At 33.6% G+C, this 18427-nt stretch overlaps 3 protein-coding genes across 5 annotated transcripts; 1 reads left to right on the top strand and 2 right to left on the bottom strand.

The window, feature by feature from the left end:
* Positions 1 to 1646: 1646 nt before the first annotated feature.
* Positions 1647 to 2626, top strand: LOC121173329 (protein RALF-like 19). The gene has a single exon (XM_041008351.1). It carries the CDS (start codon positions 1937 to 1939, stop codon positions 2306 to 2308), a length of 372 nt encoding a protein of 123 aa, XP_040864285.1. The 5' UTR covers positions 1647 to 1936; the 3' UTR covers positions 2309 to 2626.
* Positions 2627 to 3447: 821 nt separating this feature from the next.
* On the bottom strand, positions 3448 to 6410 carry LOC100802274 (VQ motif-containing protein 4). 3 transcript variants are annotated; one of them, XM_026125176.2, is made up of 2 exons: positions 5582 to 6257; positions 3448 to 4059 (listed from the first exon to the last, which is right to left on the bottom strand). In XM_026125176.2, exons 1-2 carry the CDS (start codon positions 6198 to 6200, stop codon positions 4055 to 4057), a joined length of 624 nt encoding a protein of 207 aa, XP_025980961.1. In that variant the 5' UTR covers positions 6201 to 6257; the 3' UTR covers positions 3448 to 4054. The 3 variants fall into 3 exon arrangements, with proteins under 3 accessions (XP_025980961.1, XP_025980960.1, XP_025980959.1); XM_026125175.2 differs by having other exon boundaries at positions 3448 to 4062; XM_026125174.2 differs by lacking the exon at positions 3448 to 4059 and having other exon boundaries at positions 5332 to 6410.
* A 5953-nt stretch (positions 6411 to 12363) lies between these two features.
* LOC100802805 (eukaryotic translation initiation factor 3 subunit D) lies at positions 12364 to 15627 on the bottom strand. The gene is made up of 2 exons (XM_003542993.3): positions 13830 to 15627; positions 12364 to 12756 (listed from the first exon to the last, which is right to left on the bottom strand). Exon 1 carries the CDS (start codon positions 15505 to 15507, stop codon positions 13834 to 13836), a length of 1674 nt encoding a protein of 557 aa, XP_003543041.1. The 5' UTR covers positions 15508 to 15627; the 3' UTR covers positions 12364 to 12756; positions 13830 to 13833.
* Positions 15628 to 18427: the final 2800 nt, after the last annotated feature.

The following is an 18427-nucleotide window of genomic DNA, read 5'->3' on the forward strand; positions in this document are numbered from 1 at the left end:
TTGGCATTACTCTCAAGTCTCAAACATTACTAAATTTATATGTTTTCAAATAATTATTTTGATTTTCATAAAATGTCCTTTACAAAGTTGCGTTTAAATATCTTTAATTATATAAATATGATTTTTTTAATCTATTATAAACAAATTATTGAATTTTACTTTTTTAAATTTTAAAACTTGTTGATATTATTTAATAGAACATAACATATATCTAAATATGATTATTTTAAATGTATTATATCAAATGATTATCTTAATAAGTACATGTTGGAAAATTATTTTTCTTTTTCGTGAGGATATATAGGTTAAGGTTCCAACTAAATAATCGAACTGTTGAGTGTAGCTTTTTAGTTACTGTATCAACTCTTTGAATTGGTTATTTTCAAATAAAACTTCTGTTAAAAAATAAATAAAAGAAAAAAAAAATCACCTACATCGGCTGGTGAGTGGTGAGTATTCTTTGTTTATTTATTTATCTTGTCCTTGGTGAGGAAAAAAGATGAAGAAACAATTTTCCATGATTACTTGGGTAGAGTTTTGGACAAGGCCCATGAACCCATGTTGGTTGTCCAATTGACCTTTGGATCAACTGGTTACTGTTTATGATCTGTAAGTACAAACCAAAATAGGAAAATTGGTGAGGGGCAAATGGCCAGCACATGTGCAGTCCAACCTTAATCAAACAATTGTCAGAGGGAGTGATTGGCAGCAGAAAGTTTTTAATTTTTCTAGGATACTATGTTGGGAAACTATGATTTTTATATTTGATATGTAGTTAATAAAAAAAATTCTTAGAAAATTATGAATGAATTTTAGCTCACTTTTTGAAAAAAAACATTTTCAAGGAGAGGAGAGTTGGGAATCCAAGTTTCCTGATTGGAGGAAAAGTTTTAATTATGTAAAAATGATTATGTTATTCTTTTTTGTAATTACAAATTAGAATCCGTCATGATCTTGTTTATCCAAAATTTTCGGTCTTCACTATTGTTATATTTTGTTTATGGTATATTTTATTTTTCATATTTCTACACTTTTAGGTGTTTTTCATGTCTAAAGTTTTTATATTAATTTGGCATTGTTATTGTTAAAGATTACATGATATAAATAATTTGTATTTATTTTTTTTATTGTGGTACCAATTTTGACGACTGGAATTAATGATTGACTTCTATAATGTGATTTTATGAATACAGAGACAAAAACAATAATAAAAAATTTTAAAATTATTGAGGAGATGATTTAATTATTTTTTAATAAAGGACATATTTGTAAATAATACTTATATACCCAAGAAAATTATAATGTAATAAAACACGAAAATATTTATTTCTTATGAAATATATTAATTATAATCAATTACGTATTTCTAATAATCATGATTTTCAATAATCAAGTTTTCCAAAAATTATAATGTTTAAATATTTAAAAACTTTTCAACTAACAAACCTTCCGTGATATTTTCAGACTTTTGGAAAAAATATAGGAAGCACATAACCTTTGAAGACCAAAAGTCAATTTTAGAACTAAATTCGGCAAACCAGTACTTATTGACAGTTAGGCTAACAAATTATGCATTTCAATTCTTTGCAGATGAGCATGCATGCCATGGCAGACATGTTTGTTAATAAGAAATATTGTTGACAATGAAAGGGAAATCTTTCTGTGTATATATAGCATTAACAGTCACCAAAACCATATGAGAGAGAAAAACGGGCACATGCACCCCAAAATCAAGTTACATCACAAATTACAGCCACACATAAAACACACACCCTCTAGCTAGTTCTAACTTTCTACCCCAACATATTAAACTAATTAACAACCTTCCCAGCTTTTTCTTTTCCCCTCCCTCTGGCAGGAAGGGCAGGGAAAATGGCAATTTAAGAGAGAGACCCTTTTCCTCTCTTTCTCTCCACAATTAAAGTTTCCATCTAAAATGAGTTCCAAAGCATGGCTTGTGTTCCTTCTCCTGGCACTGGCCATGGTGGCTGAAACATATGCCACAATAGATGAATTTGCATCTACAACAATAGAAGAATTTGACTCTATTATCTCTAACGGTGATGCTGATCTCATTGTAGATGACAATGAGTTTTTGATGAGTTCAGAATCAACACCTCGGTCACTGATGCATGGCCATCCTGGAAAAGGCAGAGCTAGGTACATCAGCTATGCAGCCCTTAGAAGTAACCAGATACCATGCGGTAGGCGTGGACGTTCCTACTACAATTGCAACGAAAGGGGTAGGGCAAACCCTTACAGTCGTGGTTGCATTGCCATCACACACTGTGCCAGAGACACCAGTTAGATTGAAGAACAAAAAAAAGCCACAACAAAGAGGAAGCTATATTGTGGCATGTGGCTAAGGACACTCTTGATCTTCTTATTGAGATTCCTGAGTAGCATATATAATTTGTTACAACAACTTCCTTGGTTCTAACAATTTGCATATTTTAAAGTATGGTGATCTTATTTTACTATATTAATTCTTTGTCTTGTTTAATTATTGCTGTTGTGAGATATATTAATTAATGTAAGGTGGAAAACAACTTGGTCTATTTCTATTTCTCTATGTAACATCTGTTTACATTCTTCTTGTTATATCAGCATGGAGGAAATACAAAATATTGACATTTATATGCTATGCGTGCTTTTCCAAAGTTTCATTACTTTTTTCTTTCCTTAAATAAACGTCTCTTCCTTTCTTTACTTGGTTCTCCATTCCAGTTATTTTATCACCAATAAGGATTTGAGTTTTGGAATACACCTTTTTATGATGGATTTATAAGTATTTAATATAATTATATATTTACTAATAAAAATTCAAAATATTGACTAATGACTAAAAAAACATTTTCACATCAATTGATTAATGCACTCGATTGTTAATTAAGATTTTAAGTTTTGATTTGTCTTATTAAGATTTTTTTGAAAGAATCAATGTAAAACTGTTTATTCACTTTTAGTATAAAATGATTTTATATTATCATTTAATTATATATCATTATATATAATATATTTTTCATCTATTTATTTTAATAAATAGATCGGTTTCACTTGAGAATGCAACCCGATCTTATATCCTCACACTAACCTTTTGAGTTATTCATTTTCATCTATTTAGTAATTCTTCTTTATTTATGTAAAATAACCTAAAATAACATTTAGTTTAGAACCAAAAAAGTATGAAATTGTTTCTCCTCTCCTATTCTAAAGACATATGCAAGTCTTGTTGAGGAATCACAAGACTTTCGTTGAGAAATAACCATAATACAACCAACTTTCTAGTTTGCAACCTTCATGATGCAAGTCTCTTACATTACTAAGGTAATTGATCCGCGCGCGGTAGTACACGAATCAAATAACAAGTAAAAATTGCATAATTGTAATATTTATGAGATAAAAAAAATACAATTAAGCTTATATATTATATTTCAACAATAAAAAAAAAAATAAAGGCCTATGGACCATAGCAGTGACTTGTATGAAGAATTCAAAGGTAGAGAAGATATAGTCAAAGATGTTATGCTTGAATTTTTGTCATGGCGCAAAAAGATCGATGGACTTATGAAGGATGATTATCAATAATACATCAAATGAAAACATGCCACATGTGACATGTTTTATATATATTTTTTCTCCCGAAAATGATTGCGAGAGGGAAATAGAAGATGACCTTGATAAGGGGTAAGCAGAAGGCAACAAGGGTCTCCGAGCAGTGCACATGTATAAGTTTCAAATTCTCAATTAATGCAGCACCAACCATGAGTTGCTAAGTCCGCAAAAATCATATGTATAGCGTACACAAACAAACAAGAAGCACACTCAACACCCTGTTTTCTAGCTCTCACGTTCCCATCACTACCTCCCATCTTTTCTTCCCTTTCATCATCACAAGCCCCACTTCCCTTCCCTCCTTTTCTCATGTCCCCATTCACTTCATTTCTGGTCTCCTTCGAGTCAAAAAGGAAAATTAAAATACTGAATCGGAGAAAGAGTTCGCATGATTGCTTTTACGGCTGTCCAAAGCTTTACATTCAAAGTAACGGGGTCCCTACCCTTCTACAGTGGAAAAACGAAGCAAATGAAAGAAAATAAATTAATGGCTCAAACTGTACATGTCGCCTCCCTCCATCTAATTATCATCAAGCAACTTTTACTTCTTATTAATACTACTTAATAAGTCCGGCAATTTTCAAAATTTATGAAAGGTTTATGTTCACTATCACATTGTATAATTAATTTGTAATTGAAAAGATTTATATCTCAATGATAAACATTTATAAGTACCTATCTAAATGTTTAATATGCCTTAAGACATACTCTGATTCAAATAATTTCTAAAATTCAACTTACATAAACTTTTCATAATTAAGAAAAATTAAACGTTAAAAAAACATTTTTTTTTAATTTTTATTTTCAATTGAAACCATGTTATGGATATAGGTTGATGGTGTTTGGGGCACATAGTATATGAAAACTACTACATGCTTACAACACAAGCAGCACATACAATGCCTATCTTCATCTCAATCCTTGGGATCTTTCCCTCATTGAGAAAGACATCAGACAGGCCAAGATTCCTTCCCCATTCTTCTACGCTTTGTATGACAGCTAGCCCAAAGCTGCCTTTGCAAATGCAATTTGATTTTCAAACCAACACTTCTCTCTCTTTTCATTCTCACTCTCTCATGCCGGTTTCTTCGCTATACTAGTCCCTACCTTCTCTATAAAGACCGCACTTCCTAAAGAGTTGTATTATTAATTTTGCTAATTATGAATATTATCTCTAATTATAAATGCCCTCCATAACTCCCTTTCTCTTGTTCAAACAATGTGTCAGAACTTGTTTGACTAAAAATCAAAATTAAGTTCTATTCTCATAAGAGATTTTTTTGTAATATAAAATTTATTATCAAAAAATAATTTTTTTGGTGTGCAATAATTAACATTACTAAGATTAAAATCTAATAAGAATTCATACAAACTAGTACTACTAAAACACTCCACCACTAAGTGGACCCAAGTGGGTTTATCTAAAATTAATTTAAACGCGCCTCTCAATTTCATTCAATAATTAAAAATTAATTTGATTAAAAACAGTTTTACGCAGCTTTAAAAGCCATTAAAATTTAACTGCGAAAACAATAGTTGAACGAGTTGAATGTGAAAAAAAAAAAAAAGTACAGCAAAAGGATAAAAGTAGATAACATCGTACATACGTACATCCCACTACAATCGCTAAAATGGATTTAGGTTAACCAAAATTCACATTTTGGAATTCAACTTTTTAATTTCCTCGCACAAATTAAACGAACTCGAAACGGAGCATTTTACTGAAAGACGGCAGAATAATTTTTACTACATACAATTGAAGCAATTAAGATTATTCCATTCTCTTGATAATTAACCAACCATTACAAATTTTCTGAAACTCCTCACCCCTCTAATCGGCATGAATGGCAGTAATTAATTAAAACATAAATTATATATATATGAATTAAGAATCTTACACAAAATGGGAAAGCAAATAATAATTAAAAAAAACAATTCTAAGAAGGAGGAGCGGAAGAAGAAGGACCTGAGGAGGCTCTGGGAGAAGTTGTGGGGAAGAGAGGGAGCAAGAGGGGTTGAGCTTTGTCTCTGGGAGAAGGATGCAAGAAGAAACCTTTCTCTTTGATGGCTTTGACTTCAGCTTCGGAATCAATGGCAGCGTTGGATCGGTCGAAAGGGTCGGGTATGAGAGGCGTGACGGGGCTGAGGACGAGTGCGGGGAAGTCAAGGATGCTGGGGGAGAGGATGTCGGCTTTTCGCGGGGAATTAGTGTGGTTCGAGAAAAACGAGGTGAGGGGGTTGATGTGGAGACTGTTCCTGAGGTTGAGGGAGTTTGTTCTGCGCTCGTAGAGCTTAGAAAAATGCGGCTGCTGCTTCTTGTTGGGTATGGATTTCATGGGTGGGATCGGGTTCGCAGGTTTCGAGGAGGAGGAGGAGGAGGAGGCGGCGGCGGCGGCGGCGGCGGCTTGCTTTGCTGTCTCCGAGGAACCGGTTAGCATTTGGACTACTTGCTTGAACGAGGTTGTGTCCGCTTGGACGAACGTTGTTGGGTACGAGTTCGCGGGTTCTGATCTCGTCATGGGCTTCGGAATATTATTATTATTATTATTATTATTCTCTTGAGGTTTTGGGGAAATGGAGTCCATTGGTAATGACTTTGATGAGAGTCTGAGAGAGAAAAAGAAAAAAGAAAGAAGATGTGTGTAAATAAAAGAGATGAGACTTTTATTTTATTTATTTTTTCTTTTAACTTTGTTTTGGTAAAGAAAGAAATGAAATGAAAATGAAATGTTTCGTAGGGACCTTAGATTCTCTTCTCCTCTCCTTCGCTCCCTACGCGCTATGCACCTCTTGTGTGCTACACTACACTCTAGTCAAACTATTCATTAGAAAATCTAACATGCAAAATTGGATTTTTTTTTTCTTAGAAGAAAATAATACTACATTGATATAGTCGATTCTATTAAAAAAATATGCGGTTAATTGTAAATTATTATGTATATTAACTTTATTGAATTTTTTAATAATTGTTTTAAAATAATAAATAAATTATTTTTGACTTATTAATAGTATAAAAACTTTTATACTAACAATAAATATATATTAAGTATATATTAAATTCTGCTTCATGATAACATGCATCAAGAAAATTATTATTATTATTATTATTATTCAAATGAATGATTGGTATAAAGAGGACATTAATGAAAAGAAATAGATATGGATGGAGAAAAAAATATGTTCACCCACATTTTTAATTACTATTATAGAGAAAACTTTGCTGAAAAGAATGAAAAATATTCAAACTGACCAAAGCCTTAGTATATATTGATTATATTCAATTTTCTTATGCTACAATATAATTACTGATGCAAACAAACAGTGGAAAACAATTATATAACAATCAAATAGATTTGATAATGTCTTTAAAAATAATTTTAGAATAATTTATTTCATTATATGGTATGACATTATGACTAATTAGTTGATGGAATGATGGTTTTGGTATTCAAGAAAATCCATTTTTTCCACGCAAAATCTTAATGATATTTTTTCCAAAAAACCATTCAAGAATGAGGAATTGGCATTTTTTTTTCCTTTTCAACAACAATTTAGGTGACATAGTATTTCTTTAATCTCAACATATCAGTTCCGTGTTATTTCACTTTTTATTTCTGAAAAGTTATATTTAACCGAAATTCAGATACTAATCTTGTAAGATATCGAGATTAATTTAAAAAATTGACTTCTTCCAATAAATATTTTTTTATACACATATTAGACTTATGACTACATACTTAAAGATAAAATTATTTATTAATTATGTTCTAATATATTAGTATAAGATGTTATCTTCAATAATAAAAAAAAGATAACTTGTTGTTTCAAATAAAAAAAAAGTTTTAGTACAATTTGGACCTCTCTGTTATGATTAATTATTAATTTTATAAATTTAATAACTTTTAATTTGGATCTCTGTTATGATTAATTATTAATTTTAGAAATTTAATAAATTTAAATTTAAATTTAATTTTGTAATTTTATTATTGTTATAAATAGATCGTCCTGTCATTTATTCTCTCTATAAAATCTCAAATATTATTTTTTTGCTAAAAATGAGAATTTAGGAAAACTTTAGAATATGCAAAGATTTAAAAGGTTCTGAAATCATAAATTTAACGTAATTTAGTAAAAAAAAAACTATAATTTTAAAGAAAGCAACATTCTGAAATTTCCTAAATTTGAACAAAACACTAAACTTGATCAATGAATTTTGAAGAGAGGAGAATTTAAAACAATCCAATTCATTTAATTTATAAATATTTTGAAAAAATAATAATATAATTCTTTTTAAAAAGGGTAAAATTACTTTTTGTGCGTATAATGGGAGCAATATAGTGTGGTATGTGTATCAAGTGGGACAATTAGTTATTGTGATGAATGAAAATTATAAATTTAGATAATATAATTATATATGAATGATCCAAAATAAAAATTAGTTAGTGGTTTACAAAAAATAGTTAGTGATTACGTGACTACTTAAAATTCATGTGCATTCTTTTTAATATTGACCATTTAAATATGATATTATGGTATATATTCATAATTATCATGTCTCACAGAAAAAAATTACCACCATGAAAAACGACCCTTGCAACTATCAATACTCTTTCACATTCAACAATTTTAATGGAAAATATTGGACCAAGATACACTTTATTTCATTTGAGCCACTATAGAAGTCAACTTTGTACAAATTCCTACCATACATTATATTTATATATATATATATATATATATATATATATATATATTTGAAATATAGGTACAATGTATCTGTCCTATAAAAAAAAGGTACAATGTATTTTCAATTCTTTGATTTTTCGACCAAAATTGGTCTTATATCTTAATTTCTGTATTTTTAAAAACAATAATTATGCTTCTTATATTTTTATAATTGACAAATTTCATCTCTCAGCCATGTATCATAAATTCATGAGTTCTATATAAAAAAAAAATCACTAATTATAAAAAGCACAAAAACCAAAATCATCATGGTGCAAGAAGTTCTAAAACACATTTTATACCTTAATATTTATAATTTTGACGTGTAATACACAAAAGTTAATCTAGGAGCATACTAAGAGTGAATATATAGATAAGAAGGTGAAAAAAGTAAACACGCGCGACTAGTGTGAGTTGAGTTGGATGGGTAAGGGATTGCAAATGCTGGTGTTAGGAATTTTAGAGAAACAGAAGTGGGACCGATGTGGTGACACATAAAGTAAAAAAAATAGTCAAAAAGGGTTTAATATTTGGCATTGACTAACAGAGGCCGAAGAAAAACCATCCTCATTCCCTGTCACGCTTTATGCCTCCTTGTGCCTTGTTTGGCTACGTTAGATTTTGCAGCATCCTATTCATATGAAGTATAAACAATCTCATATTCCTTTCCTAACAATAACCGCATTATCCTTTTAGCCATGCATTGGAATTCAACATTTGCACCTCACACATTTTATAATTCTGAATTGTTTATTGTTTAGAACCACTTCTAATGTGTTTGGATAATACAAAATTGACAAGTTTGTATTCTCAATAAATATGGCAGTGCAAATTGTCAATCTAGATATGAAATAATAAAGGAGTATCATGCCTAACATTTAAAAAATACAGGGAATGCATATGTAATATGTATAAAATACAAGGGATGAGTAAGTAATTGTAGAGATGAGGGTGCTTTGAGAAAAAAAAAAAAAAAATCTCACGAATAAAGTGTTAGTCATGTGACCAGACCAAGTTAACGTCGTTTGAAGCACAAGGAGGACCGCTATAACGGGAATGCAAAAAATAGAGTTTTTTGTAGGTTGAAAAATAAGAGGAAATCCTTGTGTAATGAGTAAAACAAAAGTGATGTTTTTGTAATTTGCTCTAAATTTTACCTTAAAAATCATGGTGCTATAATGAAAAAGTAAAAATAATTATTTATTGTTTTACTTTTATCATAAAAAATAATTGATTATTTTTACTGTAAAACTAATCCAAACATACTACAGTGGCTAAAACTTCCTGCACCTCCATAAATTTTTAGCAGCACCCATTACATTCCAGAAAATCCAATCTGGAATGTAAATTACATTCTGAATTGGGCTTTCCATATTGTTTGAGGTGCTAGTAACAATTTATGGAAGTGCAAGAAACAATAGTGCTATTTAGCGCAATAAAGGCCCAGTAATATAATTCGATCCAACCCAATAACATGACTCAATCCAGCCAAAAAAATTGTGGCTATTCGTATTTACACCTTTCTTTTTTATTGATACATGCATTTCATTTATGTATTTCTTCTAGAAATCCTTTTTTTAACACTTTTTTTTTCATTTCACTAAAAGTGAATTATTGAAAATACTTTCTTAAGAACATTGAGAAACACAATTCATTCTATCCTTCCTATAATGATAAGTCAACTTTCCACGCTGAATGTTAGAGAGTTGGACATTTTCTCATTAATTCATAGAGAAGATAGACACATAAAAAGACAACAAGTTATCGTCATGTATATTAGAAAGTACTTTTCTCTTTTACAAACATCATGTATCGAATTGTTTTTCTACTACCTAATCCCTCCCGAAAATCTTTTTTTTTTTGTTCTCTCCTAAACTAGTAACAGAAAGTTTCATAGAAAAACAGTAGCAGAATGAAAAATATGGGGAAATTATTTCAAGGCTCTTGAGAATTCAGAGAAAAGAGATGAAACGCAGCCACAAAAATTTGCCCAATCTATTCTACATCAACGCAGGGCAGATTTGAATTCGAGCAATTACTTCGCTTAGTTTTGTGCGATTAGGGTTTAATTGCACAGGTGGAAAATTTCGGAGAAAATGCACGTTATATACTTTTTAAAACTTCTGGTCTGGTGGTACGTTCATGACAGAAACATTAACAAAATATTTAACGTGCATTTTCCCCAAAATTTTCCCATACAAGAGATATGAGATGGAGCTTAAGCAAATTCGTTACAAAAGCCTTGTTTTTCAAAAATGGATATTCAAAACTAACCACACATTTTCTATATTAAATCCTTTTGTTTCAAATAAAATCTATTACAATATAATTTAAGCATTGAACCTCCATCATTACAACTTTAGGCTCATAAGCCTCCATCCCTGAAACAATAAAAAAATGGAAGCATATATCAATCAATTTAACATAACTGAGTATAAAAAAATAAAAACAACTCCCACAACGCAAATAAATTTTTATTGGAGATGTTTGCGCTCAAACATCATCAGAGGTTCAACGTTGCAAAGCAGGTTTTTTTTATAATGATGTGCAGGAGTCGGAGCTGGAGCATGGTTAAGAGAGAGAACTGAAGGATGAGGTGCATGGGTCGGATAATGATGATGATGATGGTGATGACCATGGTGATGATGATGATGGTGAAGATGTGAAGGGTGGGATGGTGAATGGGGATGAGGTGTAAGAGTGGGAGAGATATGGTGGTGTGGAGGGTGTTGGTGTTTAGGAGAGTGAATTGGGTTCAAACACAGTGATAAAGCTCAGTAGGAACATGAATAATGTCAAGGCTTTAGCCATTTTTCTACTCAAGTGGGTGTGTGAGATAGAGAAATGAGAGAGATGGTTGTGCACTATGAGGTTAGGATCAGACACTAATTTATAGAAAGCTGAAACCAAAACTTTGACCATTTTTTTTCATATATAGAAATGATTGGAAATTAAGATTTTTTTTTTCTTCCATCAATTAATGTAAAATGTCAAAATTATTTTCAATATTATATGTGGAAGTTCTTTAAAATATCTTAAATCAAACAATCCACCCATAAGGTTCGGAATTGTTTAATAATTATATTAATTAAACAGTAAGAATAATTTTATAATAAATATACCTATTTTGATATTTATTATTTCTGATTTTCTTAAGTTTAGACTATTTGATGATTTTTCTTGCATAAATGTTTAGTACTTAGTACTCATATTTTATATACTCCTGATGAAGATTTTATAATTGATTTTTATAGAAGTTCTTTTCGTTTAACTTTTCTAAAAACTGAGGTGCACACGTTGATTTTAGTTTGTTGACCAATGTATTGTATCTCCTCATTTTCTACTCTTACAAGTGTCGGTTATTTACAAGCCAAAGACAAGAATCTTAAGAATTTAAAGAGGAAACCAGAAAGATTATTGTTATTTAAGAAAGGAAAAAGCTATCCATCAAGGTGTACACAAACACAGACATGTGCAGGATCAATTAGAAAAAGATATCCCAACAAAGTAATTCGTGACATAAATGAACTAGAAGCAAAATATAGTAACAAGATCAAGACTTGATGACATCTAAATAAAATTGTAGCATAAGTTATTTTGTGATAACTGTTAGTGTTGCTAATAACCCACTACAAAATGACAAAATTCCAGCGACAGACCAACATTTAATAGAGTTATAAACAATTACTTCGTTACATCAATTAACAAATCATATATTCAAAAGAGAATCCCTACAAAGCAGCTTTTAAGTCTTTCCTTCAAACTACAAAATAATAAATATTTTTTTGACTAAAAGCAAATAATAAATATTTATTCACCAGCTTGAAGGAGAGCATTAAAAAAAATCACGTGTTTCTTAATTTCTTGATTTATCTCCATTACTTATCCTAAATTTTAATTTCTTGACATTTTTGCTTATTTTCTACAATTACTTCATTTCCTCATTCATGTCTCACATGGCCTATAATTGTATATTTGTATCAGACCAAAAATACAAGAAATAAAGCATGTTCAGACAAAAAATACAAGAAATAAAAGCATGTTTTTATCTAATTTGGTCGTTTACAATACGATAACAAACCAAAATGTTTGTAGCTTGCGAATCTCAAGATCACTCTGTGCAAACATGGAAATTTGTAAACCACAATAATAACCCTAAGCCCAAATGAGCGTAATACAATTTTGAAAGATATTACTGCTTTGGTGGTTCCACTTAAATATGCTAAGGTCTGTAAATCATAAACAGCTGTAGCATAGAAAAAAAACACTAAGAAGTTTTGCTTTAAACTTTTGGTCCAAAAGGAACATCACATATTGCAAAATTTTGGCCGACAAATAAGCAGTGTTAAAGAAAATTTATCCGAGTACGATCTTTTTTTCCAAATGAACGGCCATCAACTCCAATAAAAAAATGACCTGCACCGACCCAAAAAATAAAAGTCATATACGAATATATACTGTTAGCAGAATACCATATCAATATTATGACTTCCGCATATCAAACGACATTAAACTGTACGCATTGGTAATTGACCTACAATAATTGAATATCCTTAAAAAACCTAATATCTCGCCAATAAACATAAAGAAAGGAATGAAGGGTTCCAACTTAAAGTCTTAAAACAATGAAATAAGAATACATAAAAGATAATTGATTATCATTAGTGATCACACAACAAGGTTCTGACCTCGCCAACATGACCTGCGTTTTGAGCCTTTTCTAGCGCTATCAAATGAAACACTACAAGTCATTGGTCACTTCAAGTTCACCCACATCGACAGCAAAACTATTACAACTACCAAACTTACTAGTTATAGAAAGTTAAATGACTACATGACATGTCTTCTTTCGCCTTCAATCAATATCACTTTTTCTCCTTTATACTGAGTATTCCTTACGCATGCACATTTAAGATTCAGTAACTTTATCAGCATGTTAATGTTTTTAACGTATTGGTGCACTAATAAAACATGTTGCATGATCAATAATCTATTGCGAAGAATATGATAAAGAACTTTTATCAGCAAAGTCATCACTTGGAATTCAGGGAATTTACAACTTCATCAATTATAGCCTTATTTACTTGACCAAGCCATTTCCAACTTTCCACCAACTTAAATGCAGTTGTCCATTTTCTAATACTAGCAAGTTAATTAGAAAGGTCTTCGAACACTACTTGTTGGAACATTCAGGTTTTGAAATAAGGACTAGAGCACCTCAATAGACAACCCATTTTTTTAAAAGGTATGGACTAAAACCAACATGTTCAACACAAATTATTTAAAGGAAAGCTAATATACGACTATGACCTCTAAAGCAACAACATAATACACCATGTCATCTCAACATGCAAAGGAAGAGTCACAGATCATTAAGCAGAGCAGACGCATTTTCATAACCCACCCCCACAAAACGGGCACAAGATACAAGCATCTATAATAACATTAATAAAACCAACTAGAGTATGAACCAGATTCAATACAATTACCTTTTTAAGCTTGACCATCTATCTGCTTATCTTCCACGTCATTAGTTGTAGTAGTTGCCTCTCCCCCCTCAGCACCCTCTGATGGAGGCTGAACTTGTTCATCCTCCGGAAGTGGCTCCTCCACGTAGTCATTTTCAAAAGCATCCGCAGGAACCTCGTAAATCCTAACCTGGGGCTTAGATGGATCTTTCACAAGAACATACTTCCCCTCATTCAATTTCATGCACAAATCCACAATAGACTTCACAATCCCCCACATATTCGTCGTGTTCAAATTAATCTGTGCCGCAAAGTCCCTGGGTTTATATCCAACCACAGCCAAAATCACATGATTGAAATGATCACGGGGATGAATCCTCGACACATACCCCAACTTCATCGTATCCGCGCTCGCCAAAAGAGCCTGAGCAGTCCACTTAGCCAACTTATTTGCATTGTTCTTAAGCTCAGTGGCCAACACAGCACCCCTCTGAGTCTCCAACTTCTGCCTCCAGTCCACACCCGAATACTTGGGATCAAACTCATTCAACGCATTCAAAGTAAGGAACGACCTCTGCTTGTTCACGTCAACAACACTATGAACCTCACACCTCGCAACAAGATACATATCATCATCAAGCTTCCACCTCCTATACCTATAAGCGACAGAAGCAACCTCCTCACCTTCATTAGCAAAAGGGTTAGCCTCATCAAAAGTAACCTTATTCCCATCCCTAATAAGCACCTGCTGAGAGAAATTCTGGTTGATATAAGCAGCCTCAACGCTCAACGAATGGGCAGAGTTAATATCATCCTTCGACTCAGGCAATGGCTCCTGCGAGGTTTCATGAACAGAGAGCAAATCGAGCTGCGACCCATCGCGCTTATCAAAGAAAAGCTTGTTTCCGACACGCTGGACGACAATGTCCCAGGAATAAACAGAACGAGGGGCACACATGAGAGTGGACAGAATCGTGTCGGTGGCGAAAACGGTGGCCTTGTCCTCGTTGGCGAGTCTGCGAATGATGGGGTCGTCGGTGGTGGTGACTTTGAAGAAGTTTCGATTCTTGAAGCGTTCGAGGCGGCGTTCGTTTTTGGGCGTGATGCGATCGTAAGTGCGGTCGTAGTATTCCAGAGCGCCGCAGAGGAGAAGGTCTTCGGGTTCGGGAACGGTGAAGGAGAGCTTGGAGAAGGTGCTGAAGGGGATCTGGTCGTGCATGTTCCATTCGGGTTGGATATCGACGGAGGATTTGAAAACAGCGGCTTCACGGCGCTGCTGATTAGGGTTTGAGCGGTTCATGTGGTAGAGACGATCTCGGCGGGCGCGTTCCTTCTCCTGCTCGCGCTTCTTCGCCTCGACTTCTTCGTCGCGGCGCTGAGGGAGCTGGCGCTGCTGCGGGAAGCGCCACTTGGGACCAAATTTGGGGCGCGGCGGGGGCTTGGGGTCGACGAGGTGGAAGGTGTCGTCGTCGTCGTCGTTCGTGAAGTCAAAGACGGCGTCAGCGGGGTTCTTGGAGCGGGTCGGGTTGTTGAAGTTGCGGGTCCAGTCGGCGATGCGGCCCAATTTGTCGGAGCGGGAGAAGGGGGCGAAGGGGACGTTCAGAGGGAGGTTGATGTTGCTGCCGGTGATGGTGCTGTCCGGCGGACCCCACCCCTCGGCGTTGAACGGAACGGCTCCGATGTCGAATGCTTTTCCCATTGGCGCAACGCAAGGTGGTGATGAATCTGAGGAACAGAGTGGAGGTGTGCTCAGAGAGCAGAGAGAGGGAGATCAGTCAGAAACCCTAATTCGAAAATAATGTTTTATACTCTCTTTTTTGTCATGTGTTTGCCCTTGCGATGCCTCTTATTTACGCAAACCATGTGTGGGTTGGACTCTGAGTTAGTGGATTTTATTTTTTTACCTAAATGATATATGGGAGATGCTAGGTGCACCCAGCAATATTGCTGGTGCACCCAGCAAATTAATGAAACTACCATTTTGCCCTTTAAGATAAAATTATAAAAAACGCGAATTACCTCCCGGAAGACACTGTTTCTTCGAACGAACAGCTTCGTCTTCTTATCTTCCGTGAACCTCTCTTCCTCTTCCGTGAACCTCTCTTCCTCTTCCGTGAACCTGGTTCTTCTTATCTTCTTCGTGAACTTCCTTCTTCTCCGCGAGGCGCGCCCAAGGCAAGGTTTTCTTCTTCTTCTCCGCGAACACGAACAGGTTAGTCTCCCTCCCTACCCTTTGCTTGTAATATGCAGCATTGTTAGCATAGCAATGGAACCTTAGGATAGTTACCTTAGGATAGTAACCTTAGGGTAGAAGACGAGAGGGGAGAAGACGAGAGGACGCCGGAAAAAATGGCGCAAAAGGCTGACGACGGCGTCTTCCGGAAGACCCGTTAGGGGTTCTTCCGGAAGTTCCGGAAGAACCTGTTCCGGAAAGTTTCCAGAAGAAGTGTTCTTCCGGAAGTAACCAAACGTCTACCGGAAGAACACTTCTTCCGGAAGACTTCCGGAAAACCTCTTCCGGGAACTTTCCGGAAGAAGTGGTTCATCCGGAAGAATTCCGAAAGACTCGCACTTCCGGAAGAAGTTTCAAACTTCCGGAAGACCTTTCCGGAAGAACCCTTCTTCCGGAATGTTTCCGGAAGAACCACTTCTTCCGGAAGTGGTTTTTTTGTTTTTTTTTTTTTAAATTTTTTTTAAACAGAAATTATTTTGTTTTTTTTAAATGAATTATTTTATTTATTTTGGTTATTTTGTTTTTTAGATTTTATGAAAAATGAAGTTTGGGTTTTTGATGTCATATTTTTTTTATAATTTAAATTGTGTATTTTTACTAAATATTAATTTGTAAATTAATTTTTTTTTATAAAATTAGTTGTGTTTGTTTTTGTTTATTGTTTTTTTTTTAAATTAGTGTTTTTTCTTTAAAAATGAAGTTGTCTATTTTTATAATTAAAGTTGTGTGTTTTGGAAGTTTTATAAAAATACTAATTTTTTATAATTAATTAGTTTATTTTATTATAAATGAAGTATTTTATTTACTAAAAAAATTGTGGATGTTTACTAAATAATTTTTTTTTACATTAGTTGTTTAATTTTTTTTAAAAATTAAGTTGTGGATGTTTAGTAATGAATTATTTTTATATTAGTTGTGTTTTGTTTTTATAAATGAAGTTGTTTATTTTTTTTTTAAAAAAAATTAACTTGTTGATGTTTACTAAGTAATTTAGTTGTGTTTTTTTTTAGAAATGAAGTTTCTTATTTTTTTTTAAATTAAGAGTTGGATGTTTACTAATTAATTTTTTTTACATTAGTTGTGTTTTTTTTATAAATGAAGTTGTTTAATTTTTTAAAAAAATTAAGTTGTGGATGTTTAGTAATGAATTATTTTTATATTAGTTGTGTTTTTTTTTATAAATGAAGTTGTTTAATTTTTTTTAAAAAAATTAAGTTGTGCATGTTTATTAATAATTTTATTTTACATTAGTTGTTTTTTTTTATATAAATGAAGTTGTTTAATTTTTTTTTTAAAATTAGGTTGTGTATGTGTGAAAATAATTTGATTTAAGTTAGTCTTATTTGTTTATAAATAAAGTTGATTTTTTATAAAGAAAATTGTGTATATTTTGACCGAAAAAAATACGTGTTCGACATGATATACAGATCATGGCCAGAACACGAGGTTTAGGTCGTGCCATAGGTAGAGTTGTAGGCAGAGATAGAGCTGCTGACGAGGATGCTGGCGATGTTCCCGAGAGGCGTAGGCCTACTGCCTCAGCCCGTAGGCTACGCGTTCATCAGATGACTACGGAGGGACGTGATATGGCTGAGGACGTCGCTGACATGACTGATGATGTCCCTGAGCAGCCTACGGAGGCACCTGAGATGCGTGCGGACGCACAGGGTGCTGATAGTGGTGAGGGGTCAGATGGTGATGATGCTGCAGAGGGATTCCCTGGTGGTCCACGTGACCCGTCAGTGCTCACATCATTTGCCGAGCATGTTGCACATGCCGTGTGGAGTGGACAGGTATTTTAATTTGTTAATTATTTGTCATTGTTTATTTATTTGTTTATGATTAATTTTTTTTTAATAATTGTATAATTTGTACTTCAAATCAGGAACGTCCTGATTTGAAGTTAGTGTCACATGGGAGGAAGCTGACACTGATTGGGAGGCCAGTGCCTGAGATTGAAGGCCTGGTGGCTGCCACAGGATTAAGTCCACTGATAGATTGTTCAGTTATTACTGGCGATCCTGGACTTATATCCGCATTTGTGGAGAGGTGGCACAGTGAGACTAGCACCTTCCACCTTCCAGTAGGAGAGCTGACGATCACATTGGATGATGTGTCGTCCATTCTACATTTGCCGATCACTGGCGCCTTGCACAGTTTCCACGCTCTTTCTACGGAGGAGGCCAGATTCTTGCTCACGGAGTTGCTGGAAGTGTCTGCGGAGGAGGCCAGAGCCGAGACAGCGCTCACACGTGGAGCATATGTACGATTAGGATGGGTTCGTGACATTTATGAGACCAGATGTCAGGCCCGGCGGTGGATTGTCGCAGCTCGCGCTTATCTGCTGCACCTTGTCGGTTGCACTCTTTTTGCTAATAAGAGTGCA

Source organism: Glycine max, chromosome 13 (assembly GCF_000004515.6).
Source record: "Glycine max cultivar Williams 82 chromosome 13, Glycine_max_v4.0, whole genome shotgun sequence".
Lineage (NCBI taxonomy): Eukaryota > Viridiplantae > Streptophyta > Magnoliopsida > Fabales > Fabaceae > Glycine > Glycine max.

Excerpts from the sequence above, each read along its gene's own strand:
- LOC121173329 (XM_041008351.1), top strand. The coding sequence starts at position 1,937 with ATGAGTTCCAAAGCATGGCTTGTGTTCCTTCTCCTGGCACTGGCCATG.
- LOC100802274 (XM_026125174.2), bottom strand. The coding sequence starts at position 6,200 with ATGGACTCCATTTCCCCAAAACCTCAAGAGAATAATAATAATAATAAT.
- LOC100802805 (XM_003542993.3), bottom strand. The coding sequence starts at position 15,507 with ATGGGAAAAGCATTCGACATCGGAGCCGTTCCGTTCAACGCCGAGGGG.